Source organism: Oryctolagus cuniculus, chromosome 14, assembly GCF_964237555.1.
Source record: "Oryctolagus cuniculus chromosome 14, mOryCun1.1, whole genome shotgun sequence".
Taxonomy (NCBI): domain Eukaryota; kingdom Metazoa; phylum Chordata; class Mammalia; order Lagomorpha; family Leporidae; genus Oryctolagus; species Oryctolagus cuniculus.
This window is the reverse complement of record NC_091445.1, coordinates 96,935,243-96,951,311: the sequence shown is the minus strand read 5'-3', so window position 1 is coordinate 96,951,311 and position 16,069 is coordinate 96,935,243. Positions and strand designations below refer to the sequence as shown.

Sequence of the window (16,069 nt, the reverse complement as noted above, 5' to 3'; positions counted from 1 at the left end):
TGCTGGGCCCCACAGAAAGCCCAGCCCCGGACCCCGCCCTTGCACACAGCAGGAACGGGCGCCCTGGGTCTTGCGTGGAGAGGTCTGGTGGAAGCTGCCCAGCTCTGGGCCCTGCCGCCCATGGGCAGAGCCGGGAGCCCTGGCAGGCACGTGGGGCTGGCTCTGGGCAGCACTGCGGGCACACAGGTGCCTGCGCTCCTGAACACCGAGGCCCGGCTCAGCCACACGGAGGGCTGCGCTGTGAGCCCAGGCTCTGTCCTTGCTCCCATGGGGAGCCACGGCGGCCCCTGCTCTCGGTCTGAGGGATCCACCCTCCAGGGCAGAACAGGACGCAAAGCAGGGAGGGCGTGGAGCTGACAGCAGCACCCGAGCTCTGGTGGCCTGGAGGAAGTGGGGTGACTGGCAGACGCCTGTCACATCGCAGGCTGGACCTGGAGCCCAGGCTGACCGTGAAGGCCATGCCCTGCCCTGGAGAGCAGGTGTTGGGGCGGCGCTGTGGCGTAGCGGGTAAAGCTACAGCCTGCGGCACTGGCATCCCATATGGGCGCTGGTTCTAGTCCCGGCTGCTCCTCTTCTGATCCAGCTCCCTGCTAACAGCCTGGGAAAGCAGTAGAAGATGGCCTGAGTGCTTGGGCCCCTGCACCCATGTGGGAGACCTGGGAGAAGCTCCTGGCTTTGGCCATTGCAGCCACTGGGGAGTGAACCAGCGGATGGAAGCTTGCTCTCTTTTCTTGCTCTCTAACTCTTTCAAAATAAATAAACCTTAAAAACCAGAACAAGAAAGGGGCCCTGGCACCCAAGTTAGCGGATTGTGGGTCAGCCGGGGATCCTGGAGACAACCGCCACCTCCTTCCACAACAGCCCAGGCAGCGAGGGGCCCGGAGGGGGTCTGGGTCTCTCCAGACTCCAGCATCAGAGGCCCTGCCGACCACCTGCTGCCTGGTGAGGGGTCAGGCAGGGTCCCAGGCGCCAGCCACAGCCTGGCCGGGCAGGCGACTCCCACATGAAGCCGTCACCACCACCCTCATCCTCTTGAGCACAAGTTGCCCTCACAGAGGCAAGGTGTGGGGTGGCAGGCAGGGCGCCCCTGCGTGTCCCACCGCCCGGGTCTCCCCTTCTCCTCACCTCGCACCTGGCCCACGCTCTGCTCTCCTGGCCAGTCCCGGCCACCTGGGGCTTCTTTCCACCAATGACAGAAAGGTCTCCCTGGGCCAACACCTGCCGAGCCCGATCCCCCCATCTGGACTTCCCAGGCCCGAGCGGTGGTGAGCAGGGGCAGGACTGTGAGGACCCTGTCCCCTGGGTGAGAACACGGGGCCTGCCGGACGCCAGGCCGCGGCCAGGGGGATGCAGGCCAGGCAGTGTGGCGGCAGAGGGGCTGCTGTATACCAGAAAGCCCCCGGTGGAGACGTAAGGGCTGCCCGGGAGCCGGAGCCCTGGCCGGATGTCCCACAGGCACGCGCAAGCGCACAGCAAACGTCCAGGGGACGAGCTCAGGGCGCGCAATGCACAGAGGGGGGCGCCAAAGAGGAACTGGACACAGGTGACACGGCAAAGGCAGGCGCTGAGCAGGAGCCGCGAGCAGTCAAGGGCACAGGCGCTGTGGGCGGGGGATGGGCTCCAGGGCGGGGTCGGGCGCCAGGGTGCGGACGGGCACTGCCGCGGGCCCAAGGTCGGCTCGGGCAGCGCCATGCGAGTGCTCTGGGGGGTGGTGGTGCGGGCTGCTCCCCAACGTGGCCGCGCTGACGCCCTGACTCGCGCACTTGTAAGTGGCTCAGTCGACCCCACATCCCCTGTGCGTACCACACTGAAAATGTCCCCAAAGGCACAGCAGGGAGGAAACAGAGGCAGGGCTACACCACGAGCAACGTCTTGGGTTGGAAGAGAAGCGACAGCAGGCGGCAGAGACTTGGGGAGGCCTGAGACGGTGACCCGGCCAGCCCAGCGCCACCGCTGTTGAGGACCCCGTTTCTGCTTGTGGCAAAAACGGCGGCAGCAGCTCAGGGCTTGCACTGAGGGCGGACAGACCACAGCAGCAGGAGGGGCCGCGCGGCCGTCGGCACTCCCTGGAGCTCTGGCGGCACTCGGCGGCCGCCCGTGCCGAGGACAAGCTAAGGACGCGTGTCGTGCGCAGTCACCGATCATTTAGACAACACGACACTTCAGCTTAGCTCCCAAGAGGGAACGAGAAGAGAGAAACAAGGGAGACAGGTCCGGGGCAGCGGGGGAGGGTGCTGACCACAGGCCCGGCCCCCAGGCCAACTTACTCGAAGTACTCGGCCGCAGGCGTGGTCCCAAAGGTGTGGTTGAGGCTGGCGTCGTGGCCGGCGCGGCCGTGGCTGGCGTTGCTGTGGCCGGCGCTGCCGTGGCGGGCGTCGGAGCAGCTGGGGCTGTTCCAGGTGTTGTTGCAATGGGTCCAGGGCAGCTCGGCCGCGAAGGAGGAGAAGAGGTAGTGCAGCGCCCAGGCGATGATGACGTTGTAGAAGAAGCCCACGTAGAGCGAGATCAGGATCACCGTGAAGCCCACGCCTGGGGCGAGAGGGGCCGCTCAGGGCAGGGCCCCCTGCACCTCCCCGAGGCTGCAGGGCACCTCTGAGGGACCGCCTGTGCCCCGGGGTCACCCAGGTACGCCAAGGTCACCACTGCCAACGCAGCCACGGAGGCTCCGCCAGGTCAGGTCGCCGACTCAGGGACACTTGGGGCTGTTGTGGGCCCACCAGGATGACCTAACCCAGGCGGTCAGGGACGACTGGGCCCAGGCAAAACCACGAGACCCAGAAAAAGCCACTGTGACTGCCCAGGGGCATGCCAGACTGCCCATGCCACCTGTGCCACCCAGAGACGCTGGGGCCATCATGGCCCTCTGTAGCTGCCCACGCCCCCAAGGCCACAGCAACAGCACCATCTGTCGCCACGCCCACCATCTGTCGCCACGCCCACCATCTGTCACCACGCCCCAGAATCACAGGCAATAGCACCATCTGTCACCACATCCACCATCTGTCGCCACGCCCACCATCTGTCACCACGCCTCAGAATCACAGGCAACAGCACCATCTGTCACCATATCCACCATCTGTCGCCACACTCCAGGACCACAGACAACAGCACCATCTGTCGCCACACTCCAGGACCACAGACAACAGCACCATCTGTCGCCATGCCCCAGGACCACAGACAACAGCACCATCTGTCGCCATGCCCCCAGGACCACAGACAACAGCACCATCTGTCACCACGCCCCAGGACCACAGACAACAGCACCATGTGTCGCCACGCCCCAGGACCACAGACAACAGCACCATGTGTCGCCACGCCCCAGGACCACAGACAACAGCACCATGTGTCGCCACGCCCCAGGACCACAGACAACAGCACCATCTGTCGCCATGCCCCAGGACCACAGACAACAGCACCATCTGTCGCCATGCCCCAGGACCACAGACAACAGCACCATCTGTCGCCACACTCCAGGACCACAGACAACAGCACCATCTGTCGCCATGCCCCCAGGACCACAGACAACAGCACCATGTGTCGCCACGCCCCAGGACCACAGACAACAGCACCATGTGTCGCCACGCCCCAGGACCACAGACAACAGCACCATGTGTCGCCACGCCCCAGGACCACAGACAACAGCACCATGTGTCGCCACGCCCCAGGACCACAGACAACAGCACCATCTGGGGCCACTCATGGCACTCATGGCCACCCCAACCACACCCAAGTATCTAGGACTCCCAGGGCCACACAAGACCACCACAGCGGAGGTGGGAGTTTGGTTAAGATGAGGTTTTGAGGCACAGATTCTGTAGTGAGTGCTGGGCTTGGGTGGGGTAAGCAGGGTCAGGTAGGGGAGGGTGGGAGAGGCTGGAAGTGGGCAGGGTTAGGTGGTGGTGGGTGGGTCAAGCAATGTGAGGTGGGGTCAAGTGGGGGTGGGCAGGGTCAGGTGGGGTCAGGTGGGAGTGGGTGAGGTTGAGCAGGGTCAGGTGGGGGAGGTTGGGGGTGGGCAGGGTCAGGTGAGGATAGGTAGGGGTGGGTGAAGTTGAGCAAGGTCAGGTGAGGTCAGGTGGGGGTGGGCAGGATCAGGTGGAGGTGGGTGAGGGAGGGTGAGGGAGGGCAGGGTCAGGTGAAGGAGGGTGGAGGCGGGCAGGGTTAGGTGGGGGAGGGCAGGGGCGGGCAGGGTCAGGTGGGTATGGGTGGGGTGAGCAGGGTCAGGTGGGGTCAGGTGGGAGTGGGTGAGGTTGAGCAGGGTCAGGTGAGGGAGGGTAGGGGTAGGCAGGGTCAGGTGGGGAGGGTGGGGGTGGGCAGGGTCAGGTGAAGGAGGGTGGGTGTGGGTGGGGACGGGCAGGGTCAGGTGGGGGAGGGAGGGGCAAGGGAGGGGTAGGTAGGGTCAGGTGGGGAGTGTGGGGATGGGCAGGGTCAGGTAGGGAAGGTGTGGGAGGGTGGGGGTAGTCAGGGTCATGTGGGGGAGGATGGGGGTGGGTGGGGACAGGCAGGGTCAGGTGGGGTAGGGTGGGGGCAGGCAGGGTCAGGTAGGGAAGGTGTGGGAGGGTGGGGGTGAGCAGGGTCATGTGGGGAGGGTGGGGGAGGGTGGGGGAGGGTAGTGGTGAGCAGGATCAGGTGGGGAGGGTGTGGGAGGGTAGGGGTGAGCAGGATCAGGTGGGGGAGGGTAGGGGTGAGCAGGGTCAGGTAGGGAGGGTGGGGGAGGGTGGGGGTGAGCAGGGTCAGGTGGGGAGGGTGTGGGAGGGTAGGGGTGGGCAGGGTCAGGTGGGGAGGGTGGGGGAGGGTAGGGGCGAGCAGGGTCAGGTGGGGAGGGTGGGGGAGGGTGCGGGAGGGTAGGGGTGAGCAGGGTCAGGTGGGGAGGGTGGGGGAGGGTAGGGGCGAGCAGGGTCAGGTGGGGAGGGTGGGGGAGGGTGCGGGGGGGTGGGGGCGAGCAGGGTCAGGTGGGGAGGGTGGGGGAGGGTGGGGGCGAGCAGGGTCAGGTGGGGAGGGTGGGGGTGGGAGGGGTCATGTGTCTTCTCGCTCTCCTAGCTTCGGAGAAGCCATTTCCCACGCGGAGGGCAAGGGGGTGCTGACGGTGTTTGTGTCAGACGGGGACCAGGAGTGCAGGTGCCCGCCTTGGAGAAGACGTGGGGGCAGCCACGGGGGTGGGGGCCCTGCCAGCAGCAGCGGGAACGACCACGCGTGGTGACTGTCTCCGGAGCCCCCGGGTGGCGAGAAGCCTCAGGCTGCCATGGGAAAGCTCTGTGTGTGCGTGCTCAGCCTCTCGGGGGCTCGGGGGAGTTCTGATGGACGCCGGCGGCGTGGACCCGGCTCCGGGAGGAGGGGCGGGCTTTGACCCGGTCCCCCGGACCCAGCGCTGTGTCCGCAGCCGGGCCAGGCTTGGCCTCCTCCCCAGCAGAGCCGAGGCCCCTCCCCGCGATGCCGCCCCTGCGCCTGGCGAGGGAGGGCTCCGGCAGGGTGGCTGCGAGCGTCTCATTTGTGGGGTCCTGGGCTCTGAGCTGGAAGCCAGGCCCTTAGAAGCTGCTGGCCTGGCCCCTCAGGAGCCCCGCCGGCGTCCTCTGGCAGGGCCGCGAACCCCGGTGACGTGCGTGGGGTCTCACTCACTCACGGGGAGCCACCGCCCATCAGCCTGCCCAGGGCCACTCTCCAGCCTGACGTCTGAACCAGGGGCCAGCCTGTCCAGGTAGGGGCGTGCAGGACACAGTCACCAAGTTCCAGCCCAGCCACTGTGGCACCTGCCACACCCCTGCTCAGGGTGGAACTTGCCTGCCGTGGCTGGCCCCGGCTGCCCACACCCGCTCTGGAACCCGACACGCACTGTCCATGGGAGCTCCTGCAACACCGCCAGAGACCCAGCCCCGCAGTCCAGCTTCCTGTCCGTCACATGGTCTCTGCTCATCACAGCAAGGGCGCGCCCCACAGGGCTCCCGACACCTGCTGTAGCATGGGGTGCAGAAGCCAACTCCCCTTTTCCTGTGATACCGTTCATGGGCGCGGCACTGGGCGCAGGGGTGAAGATGCCACTTGGGACCCGGCGTCCCCTATGAGGGTGCCTGGGTGCAGGTGCCATCCCCGCCCGACCTCAGCTTCCCGCTCCCTGGGAGGCAGCAGGTAAGGGCCACCCACGCGGGAGACCTGGACGGAGTGAGTTCTGGGCTCCAGCTTTGGCCTGGCCCAGCTCCGGATGTTGGAGGCATTTGGGGAGTGAACCAGCAGATGGAGGATCTGTCTCTCAACGACACAAAATTGAAGAAAACAGTGAAAAACGGACTGTTTCTCCTCGTCTGCTTCCCGGGAAGCTCAGAGCGGCGCGCTCTGGTTCCTTCGTGCTGGTCCCGTGTGCGCTTGAGTCACCTTTGTAGGAAGGAGGGCGTCCCAGACCACGCCAACGTCTACTGCAAAACACCGTGACTGCTTTCCATGCCACGCGACAGGCGGTGGCGCGCCCATGGCGCCCACGGAACACGCAGCTCGTCTTTGGCCATGAAGCCGCCTCGGAAGGAAGTCCTGCTAAGCCGTGTGCTCCGCGGCCCCTCTGCCGTCCACACAGCAGCACCCAGGGCGGCCCCTCTGCCGTCCACACAGCAGCACCCAGCGCGGCCCCCGGGGAGCAGCCCTTCCGGTCCCCGCGAGGGGCAGGAGAGAATTCCTCTCCTGCTGGTGTGGGCGTCCTTGGTGCCTGCCTGGACTGTGTGTGTGTGTGCGTGTGTGTGTGTACGTGTGTGTGCGTGTGCATGTACGTGTGTGTGCGTGTGTGTGCACTCAAATCAGAGACAGAGAAAGGAGGAAGAGCTGTGGACACAGAGCACTCCCGCCTGCCGGCTCACTCCCAGATGCTGGGCCAGGAACGCCATCAGGTCTTCCCGCGGGTGGCAGGGGCTCAAATGCTCAGCTGTCACCGCGGGGCGCTGGCATCTGCAGCGGAGCTGGGGTTGGACACAGGCACCCCAGTGTGCGACGCCACTGCCAGGCCGAGGGCCCGCCCGCCTCACTCACAACCTCCCACAGACGACACAGACCCGCACCAGGCAGGACGCCGTCATCCAGGAATCGCGGCCCTGTCCACACAGACACAGAGGGCGAGCCCAGCCTCCTGGCGGCTTCGCTTGGCTCTGCTGGCCGCTCACTGATCGGTGCAGAGCAGCCTGGGCGGCTCTGACCGGATTCTGCCCTGGGGGCCCCACACCAGCCCCCGCACACAGACCCGTCTCGGACTGGAGCCGAGGCCCCTGACGGCTGCCCACTGCCTGCAGGCCGGGCAGTGACGTGGTGCCCCTGGTTCGCCCAAGGACTCCGTCGGCACCTGGCGGCTTGGCGACAGCTGGACGGCGCGCCGGGCTCCCCGTGTCCCCCTCCCTCCTGCCGGCCGCAGCCCAGTCCCTGCTTGGAGCGGTGAATTCAGTCAGTCCACATCCTGGGGCAGGGCAGGGGGCCGAGTCAGGCGAGACACAGGACTCCAGAGGGGGCCACGGGGCCACGTGCAGGAGGTGTCGCCGTGGCTGGGGCTACCACGGGGCCATTCCTCTCCTACCCCCCTCCCCACCCGCTCCTCACCGCAGGCTCCGAGCCCCCATGGCCACCCGACCACAGCCCCGGCCAAAGCTCTCGCAGCAGCGACTTCCAGCATGAGTCGGGGCCCCTGGGCAGAGCCGAGAGGACAGGGCTAATGCACCATGTCTCCAACAGCGAGCTAGGTTCCTGTGGCCGAGCCAGAGCCGCATGCAAAGGAGAGGTGGCACGTCTGGTCTGGCACAGGCGACCAGAGACCCCAGCGCCTTTAACGACCACGGCTCTCTGTGCTGGGGTGAGCGACTGGCACAGCGTCCAGGTGAGTCCTCGGGCACTGCCCTCCCCCAGCACAGTGTGGCCCCCGGGCTCTGCCTGAGGCCAGCGAGCAGAGCCAGCGCCCCCCAGGCACCAGGACGTCCTTCTGCGGGCAGCTTTGCCCCTCCCAGCACTGACACTGACCACATCTGGGGAGACCCTGGACACGCACTCTACTCCAGACACCACAATGACTGTCCAGGGCCCCTGGGTCATCTCACTGAGTGCTGGTTGTCAGGGTGGGTCCTGCCCAGGCCCCTGAGCCATTGCCTCCAGGGCATGGTGTTGGCTCAGGGGCAGGTGCCGAGGTCTGGGATCCAACCCCACTGTGCTCCCTGCCAGGCGGCTTGCTTGGGCCCTGACACCCCCGGGGCTGGGCCCCCAACAGAGATGGCACATGGCGCCCCCAGGCTCCCATGAGGATGGAGGGAGAACACCTGGAAGGGGTCAGTGCTGCACGGGCACCTGGGCTCTCCAGTGTCGCTGCCTGGCCTTAGTGGCCTCGAGGGCTCAATGAATAACCAGTAAGATGGACGAGTGCCCGACAGCTGATAGGTGGACAGCAGTGTAAATACGGGTGGATGACAGATGATAGATAACATATGCACGGATGATGACAGACACGAGTGACAGGCAGGTGATGGATGGGTAGAAAGACAAGGCACACGGATGGATGATGGACAGGTGACGGTCGGATCCCAGACTGACGGACAGATGGGGACGCTATCTCATCCAGCGCTTGGACTCCCCGACAAGGCAGCACCACAGGTGAGCCTCGGGACGGCCTCCCCTGGGGGCGGGGCAATGTGCCCCAGTCCTGGTCACTGCGGGCCACGAGGGAGGGCCCGGGCAGCAGCATGGCGCACACACAGCAGCGTGGGGAGGTCGCGGCCAGCGCCCGAGGCCTGGGGGCCACATCCCTGCCAGGTTACCTTTCAGAAGGGGGCAGATCTTCCAGACGCCTGCGGCTCCTTCCCTGTTGAACTGCCCCAGGGCCAGCTCCATGTAGAACAGCGGTGTCCCGGCAATCACCATGAACAGCAGGTAGGGCACCAGGAAGGCACCTGCGGGCCGGCAGCGCCCGGCGCTCAGGGGCCGCCTCTCCTCCCCGGGGCTCGGGCCCAGCTGCCACCCTCCAGCAGGAAGCCCAGTGCGCAGCCCCCACGTCAGGGCCCTGTGTTCCTCCTGAGACCCCAGTGAGGACGCACGGACGCCCCGCCCTCAGCCTGGCCCCGGGGGCTGCCCTCCCTCCTGATCCCCGGGGGTCTGTGATGGGGGCAGGATGGAGCCTGCAGAGCAGGGCCCACGGCAGGAGCTGTTCGCTGGCAGTGGCTGCTGCAGGGGCGGGGGGGGCGGGGGGGCTCTGCTCCTCTTATTCCTGCCCCTCCCCCGACACAGCTGGGGGTCTCGGTGCTCAGCCTCTGAATCCCCCTAACTGGACACACCTGTGTTCTGGGGTGGAGAGGTGAGTCATGGGGACCCCTCAGCTCTGTCGTTGGGCACGGAGACCTCAGTCTCCCCTCTCCGCTGGGTTCCCGCGGGTGACTGCAGGAACCGGCGGGGGATGGGAGGACCGAGGCGAGGCGGGAGTGAGCTCCCATTCACGCGGCTTCCGGGGACGCTCCCGTCACCCCAGCTTTCGGCCCCCACACAGCCACAGCTGCGGGACTGGCTGAGCTCCGGCAGCGGCGGGGGCCGGGCTGCGGCGCAGTCCCCGGCAGCTGGCACCTTGTGCAAACTGGGGCCCCGGGGCCACCGTTCCCTGAGAATTTTCCCTCCAAAGTGGGAGCAGCTCTGGCAACAGCGGTGCTGGGGTGCCTCTGCCTGCACCCCCGCGTCCCGGCTCCCTGGTCCCACTTCCTGGCTGTAATGCAAGCCCAGAACCAGGGCGCCCACGCGGGGACGGCTGCTCTCGTGCCCAGCCCCGCCGCCGCGCACCTGGGGTCCGGGGCACTCACCTCCGCCGTTTTTGTAGCACAGGTAGGGAAACCGCCAGACGTTGGCCAAGTCCACGGCGAAGCCGATGACCGAGAGGAGGAAGTCGATCTTCTTGCTCCAGGTCTCACGCTCCGGAGCCTCCAGGTGCGGCGGCCCGATGAGGGTGGAGTTGGTGAGCTGCACCCCATTGCGCTCCTTGACGAGCGTGAGCTCCACGCCCCGAGGGCCCGTGGCGTTGGGCTCCTTAGCTGGGGCCACCGTGGCTGCCACGGGTGCCACGGAGCACTTGCTCTTACTCATGGCCGACCTGCGATCCCAGGATTCAGCGCTTCTTCCCTCTTGGTTGGCAGCCCACGTGGGAAAGAAACACACACAGAACAGAGCCTTAGCAGCCGGGCCCTCGGTGCCGCGCCAGGAGCAGAGGCCCCGGCGCTTCCTTCCCCTGTGGGGAAGAAACAGTGTTCCTGGGACTTGGAGCCAGGGCCAAGGACAGCCGGAGACGCCGGTTCTCACGGGGGCTGGGACGGCCCACGGGGCCCGGCGCCCTCACCCGGTACCCTGTGATGCTTGCTGACAACGACCACAGATGTCGCTTCCAGGGGTGGCTTTGTGCTCAAGGAGCCACGCTCTCAGGGCTGGACCGCGGGCTCAGGTGCTCTCCACACTCAGGAATGAGAGCCACGGTACAGAACCAAACCCAGCCGCCTTGACTGCGAGTCTACACAAACGACCGTCACAACGCTCTCTTCAAAGAATGCCCGTCCAATCACATCCCCGCAGCCCGGAGCGCAGGGGCCCACCTGCGGGCGGGCATGGACGCAGCACTGCGGCAGGCGCTCACCTGCGGCACAGGCCAGCTCCTGCACTGGCCACCGAGCAGGTCACCTGCTTCCGGGTCACTGCCATGAAGCCGGGGCAGCACAGTGTGTGGGGGTGGGGAATGCAGCAGGCGGATTTGCAGAATGGCGGCTTTGGACTCCACCAGCACTGTTCTTGCTACGTGCACACACACCACACAGGTGTGCACACATAGGCACTTGTGTACACAGGTGTGCACACACAGGCACACACGTGCACGCACCCCATGGAAGCAGCAGCTTGCACGGGTCCCTTCCCTCGGCCTCGGGGTCTGAATGCAATCTCACAGCTCTCCTGCCTGTCCACCGCTAGTGACGACCCCAAGTTCCTCAGGCGCGCAAAACACGGCAGCGGGTGGGGCCGGTCTGCGGGATCCAGGGGAGGAAGGAGCGGCAACCCCAGGCTTCCCCCACCGCGTGGCCCTCCAAGGCGCGCCAGCGCTCACCCCATGCGCCCCAGGCGCGGGCGTTTGCCCGGGGACCCTCCTCACCGCGAGCCTGGAAGCGCTGAGCCCACCACCGCGCCCCGCGCTTGCTCAACACGGGACGTGAAACCCCTCGGAGGGAAAACCATCCCGGCCGCATCTGGGGCGCTCCCCAGCCGCGCCGGGTCCGGCAAGGAGCGGCTGGGCTCGCTGACGGCGGCGGCGGACGAGGGCCCGCGCTGCACTCTCGCTCGGGCGCCGACCTCGGCTTCGGTCGGCCCCGCGCACCCCGACTCCCGACGACTTTCGGAGACTGCGCCTCCGACGGCTGCAGCCCCCACCCGGGGCGCCTCAGCCTTAGCCCGGGGTCTGCGAGGGGGCGGCGAGGCACGGAGACCTCGGAGGGAGCGCCCGGCTTTACCTGCCCGCCCGACTGCGATGCTGGTAGCGCTGAGCTCCGCGAAGCCTCCGCTGGCTCTGGCCCGACCGCGCTGCGCGGTCGCCGCTTGGGCTCTTATCAGGTCGCGGGGTCCGCCCCGCCCGCCGTCGGGGGCGCCCCTCCGCCCTGGCTCCGCCTCCGCCCCGCCCCGGGCCGCGCCCCCAACCTGCTCTGGGCACCCGGAGCGCTGGGAGGCTGCGGTGGCCCCTGCGTCCGGATCGTCGTGGCCGAGCTGGGCGCTTTCCAGGCGGGAACAGTCTGGGTCACCACCGCCTCCGCCCGGCACACAGGCTCTGGCCTTCGGGGGGTCCAGGGCGCAAGCGTCCGAGCGAAGCCCGGGACTTGGAGACCCCGTGAGGAGCGCGCGGGGAACGGCGCCGGACCCCGCCGGCAGAGCCCCAGCCGGTCACCCTCCTCGCTGTCCCCGCGGCTGCACCGACCCCTTCCCTCGCCGTTCCCTTCTCTGCAGCCGCCTCGCGCATAGGACAATATCCCTCCACCCTACCACTGCCGCGGGACGGCAGTGGTGTCCCGGCCGCACCCCCAGCCCCATCGCTGGACCCCGGTCTCTGGACCCCGCCCTTCCGCCATGCCTCTCGTCAGGCGCCCGGGGTCTCAGGGCCACCAGGAACCCGCTGTCCGCAGGCACACGGACTGCAGAGACGCGGGTACCTGGTGGTGCGCAGGCCCACGGGTAGGGCCGGGGCCTCCACAGCGTCAGGGTGAGGAGCGAGCCCCACTGTCCTTGGCCACCTCCGGTGTGCACCGCTGGGAACCAAGGGGCTGCGGGCGATGCGAAGTCGAGGGAGGCCAAGGGAACTCACACCTCCCTGGGTAGGGACCCAGGCAAGACGCAGGAAGCCAGGGTCCAGCGCAGTGCAGGGGATGGCGGCCGCGCCCTGCAGGTGAGCAAACCCACCCAGCCACCTGCCCTCCCCTCCCATACCCTTTGCTTTTCCACTGCCCGTGGGCCCTCGGGGCTGCCAGGATCCCTGGCCCTGTGGCCGTCTCAGCCCAGCCTGCGCCCCTGTTCAGCAGAGCAGGGAAAGTGTCCCTTCATGCTCCTGGCGTCAGAGCCACGGACCCCCCACTCCCGCTGTGCCCGCCGTGGCCTCCCTGCTCCTCCCCGCCGCTGCCCACGTCCCGGCTGGTGCCCAGGGCTGGCCGCTGCCTAAACCCCGGAGCTGCTGCAGGCTGAGAAGGAGCAGAAAGGAGGGGGTGGTCACGTGGCCTCTCCGTCCACCGGGCCGCCGTGGAACACGGACGGGGCTAAGACCGCGTTTGGTTCTCACCGTCTGCAGCCCGAGGTCCGAGGTGCAAGATTCCTGCGCTCTGAGGGGCAGCTTCCGGGAGCTTCTTGCGTCTGTCCTTGGCCCGAGCGCCTACCTCCTGACGCCGTCACGTGGGGCGGCTGTCACAGGTCGGTCTATGACCACGTGCCCTGGACTCTGAAAGGCGCCCACTGGCATGGATGAGGCCTCCAGGAGCCACAGCGACAGCATCGGCCAAGGGAAAGGCCTGCGGGTGGCTCGGCGCTCGTTCTGATCCAGGGCGGCGGCGGGGGGGGGGGGGGCTGGTGGCTGTTCTTCTGCGGGGAAAAAAAGGCGCGCAGAGGGGCTGGGAGCCGAGCAGGAGTGCAGGGCAGGGCTGAGGGGGGAAGGGACACACGTGCGACACGCAGGCAGGGAGTGCGCCGGCCAGGCGTGCCACGCGTGACCCTGCTCCTGCAGCCGGCAGGCCAGAGGGGACCGCCCGCCGCCACCCTGACTTCTGCCGGCCCCTTTCCTAGGGCGAAGAAGCCGTGGGCTCCAGGTGACAGACACAGAGCCCCAGACCCCTGGGTCTCAGTCCTCCCAGCTCGGGACCCTCCCTGGGCCTGCTCAGGCAGATCCGGTGTGGCTGTGAGTTGATTAAAGCTGATTGAACGGCCGACCTCTGCTTGCCGGGAACTTGGGCCTAAATGCCAAGCCAGCCGTATCCCGGGCACCGCTGCCTGGCCGTGTTGGCCCAGAGCCGCGGATGGACAGCCTGTGGCTGCCGGCTGCTGCCGTGTGGGGGCCCCACGCCGGGCACCGCCCACCGGGAGGCCCGCCGAGAGGATGGGGGCTGTGTGCTGGGGTCAGGCCTCAGCTGCAGAACCCCCGAGGCTGAGGCCGGGGGCAGTAAGCGCAGGTTCTGCATGAGCCCCCGGAAGCCGTGTTTGAGGTCAGGCGGTCTAGGGGCATGGTTGTCAGGAAGCTCCCCCAGCTGCCCCCTGCCTGGTGCCATCACAGGACGGTGGGAGGGGGCTCTGACCCTGACTGCTCAGTGGTGTGGCCAGGCAACATGGCATGGTCAGGGCGACCTGGGCTGGCCCCACTGGCCTCGCGTGGTCAGGTAAGGGTGGCTTCTGTCCTGGGGTGCAGGGACTGTGGAGGTGGGCACAGACACAGGGTGATGGGTCAGCGCCCGGCAGGGAGTTGGGGATGCGGCCGGCCGCAGCGGGTGGTGCTGGGCTCCTGTGCCCTCCCGCGCCCATCCCCAGGAGGCCCTGGGCTCCGTCCTGACCCTTTCAGTGCAGGCTGCTCCCGTCCCGGTTCTTCTCCTGGCTGGTGTGGTCCCCCCCAGCTCTGCAGGGGGCGGCGAGGCAGAGGCCACAGGAGGGTGGGGCCCAGGGCTGTGGGTGCATTCCTCCCGCCCCGCCGACCGGCTGCAGGCCCACGGGATCTGCCCTGCCGTCTGTCCTGTCTGTGCTGGGCTGATGCCGACACCATATCCCCACAGCAGTGCCCAAACCCACGGGGAGGAGGCAGGGCTCCTTTTGTCCAGGAGCCTGGGGAGCTGAGGGGCAGAGCCGGGACCCCCGCCCTGCGCCCATCTAGCGACGCCACAACTCCACTGCTTGTACCACCAGACCTCCAAGTGGCTTCAACCCTTCAACCACGCGTGAGATGCCTCGTCTCTGATGCACCCAGAGCTTCCGATCCAGGCAAGATCTCTGTTACTTATTTTAATTTGTTTTTATTTATTTGGGGGGGGGAGAGAGCTGCTATTCGCTGGTTCCCTCCCCAAGTGCTCCAACAGCTGGGGCTGGGCCAGGCTGAAGCCAGGAGCCAGGGGCCCCACCCGCGTCTCCCACGTGGTGACAAAGACCGAGCACCTGAGTCACCTTCCGATGCTTACCCAGGCCCTTCACAGGGAGCTGGACGGAGCAGAGTGCGGGCTCCGGTGTGGGATGCCGGCTCCGGGCTCTGGTGTGGGGTGTGGCATGCCGGCTCTGGGCTCCGGTGTGGGGTGTGGGATTCCGGCTCTGGTGTGGGGTGTGGGATGCTGGCTCTGGGCTCTGGTGTGGGGTGTGGGATGCCGGTTCCAGGCTCCGGTGTGGGGTGTGGGATGCCGGCTCTGGTGTGGGGTGTGGGATGCTGGCTCTGGGCTCTGGTGTGGGGTGTGGGATGCCGGCTCTGGTGTGGGGTGTGGCATGCCGGCTCTGGGCTCTGGTGTGGGGTGTGGGATGCCGGCTCCAGGCTCTGGTGTGGGATGCTGGCTCTGGTGTGGTGTGTGGGATGCCGGCTCCAGGCTCCAGTGTGGGGTGTGGGATGCCGGCTCCAGGCTCTGGTGTGGGATGCCGGCTCTGGTGTGGGGTGTGGGATGCCGGCTCCGGGCTCTGGTGTGGGGTGTGGCATGCCGGCTCTGGGCTCCGGTGTGGGGTGTGGGATTCCGGCTCTGGTGTGGGGTGTGGGATGCTGGCTCTGGGCTCTGGTGTGGGGTGTGGGATGCCGGTTCCAGGCTCCGGTGTGGGGTGTGGGATGCCGGCTCTGGTGTGGGGTGTGGGATGCCGGCTCTGGTGTGGGGTGTGGCATGCCGGCTCTGGTGTGGGGTGTGGCATGCCGGCTCTGGGCTCTGGTGTGGGGTGTGGGATGCCGGCTCCAGGCTCTGGTGTGGGATGCTGGCTCTGGTGTGGTGTGTGGGATGCCGGCTCCAGGCTCCAGTGTGGGGTGTGGGATGCCGGCTCCAGGCTCTGGTGTGGGATGCCGGCTCTGGTGTGGGGTGTGGGATGCCGGCTCCGGGCTCTGGTGTGGGGTGTGGCATGCCGGCTCTGGGCTCCGGTGTGGGGTGTGGGATTCCGGCTCTGGTGTGGGGTGTGGGATGCTGGCTCTGGGCTCTGGTGTGGGGTGTGGGATGCCGGTTCCAGGCTCCGGTGTGGGGTGTGGGATGCCGGCTCTGGTGTGGGGTGTGGGATGCCGGCTCTGGTGTGGGGTGTGGGATGCCGGCTCTGGTGTGGGGTGTGGCATGCCGGCTCTGGGCTCTGGTGTGGGGTGTGGGATGCCGGCTCCAGGCTCTGGTGTGGGATGCTGGCTCTGGTGTGGTGTGTGGGATGCCGGCTCCAGGCTCCAGTGTGGGGTGTGGGATGCCGGCTCCAGGCTCTGGTGTGGGGTGTGGGATGCCGGCTCCAGGCTCTGGTGTGGGATGCTGGCTTCGCAAGCTCCTCAACACCGGACTCCGGGATACTTTCTCCTTTAATGATTGCCTGTTTCTCCCGGGCTGCTTTCCTATGCTCCTGTCCCTACTTCATCTCCAGGTGCCGCGCACAGACCAGG

The 16,069-nt window shown here is 67.5% G+C and overlaps 1 protein-coding gene across 1 annotated transcript in view; it reads right to left on the bottom strand.

Moving 5' to 3' along the window:
- SLC6A3 (solute carrier family 6 member 3) overlaps nucleotides 1–11,532 on the bottom strand; it is a 33,458-nt gene extending 21,926 nt beyond the window's left edge. Inside the window, exons 1-4 of the mRNA XM_070056922.1 lie at nucleotides 11,475–11,532; nucleotides 9,792–10,109; nucleotides 8,766–8,897; nucleotides 2,268–2,529 (exon numbers count right to left, since the gene is read on the bottom strand). Coding sequence (XP_069913023.1) covers nucleotides 2,268–2,529; nucleotides 8,766–8,897; nucleotides 9,792–10,071 — 674 coding nt within the window. The 5' untranslated portion in view covers nucleotides 10,072–10,109; nucleotides 11,475–11,532. The remainder of the gene's footprint in view (nucleotides 1–2,267; nucleotides 2,530–8,765; nucleotides 8,898–9,791; nucleotides 10,110–11,474) is intronic.
- Between the last annotated feature and the right edge of the window lie 4,537 nt (nucleotides 11,533–16,069).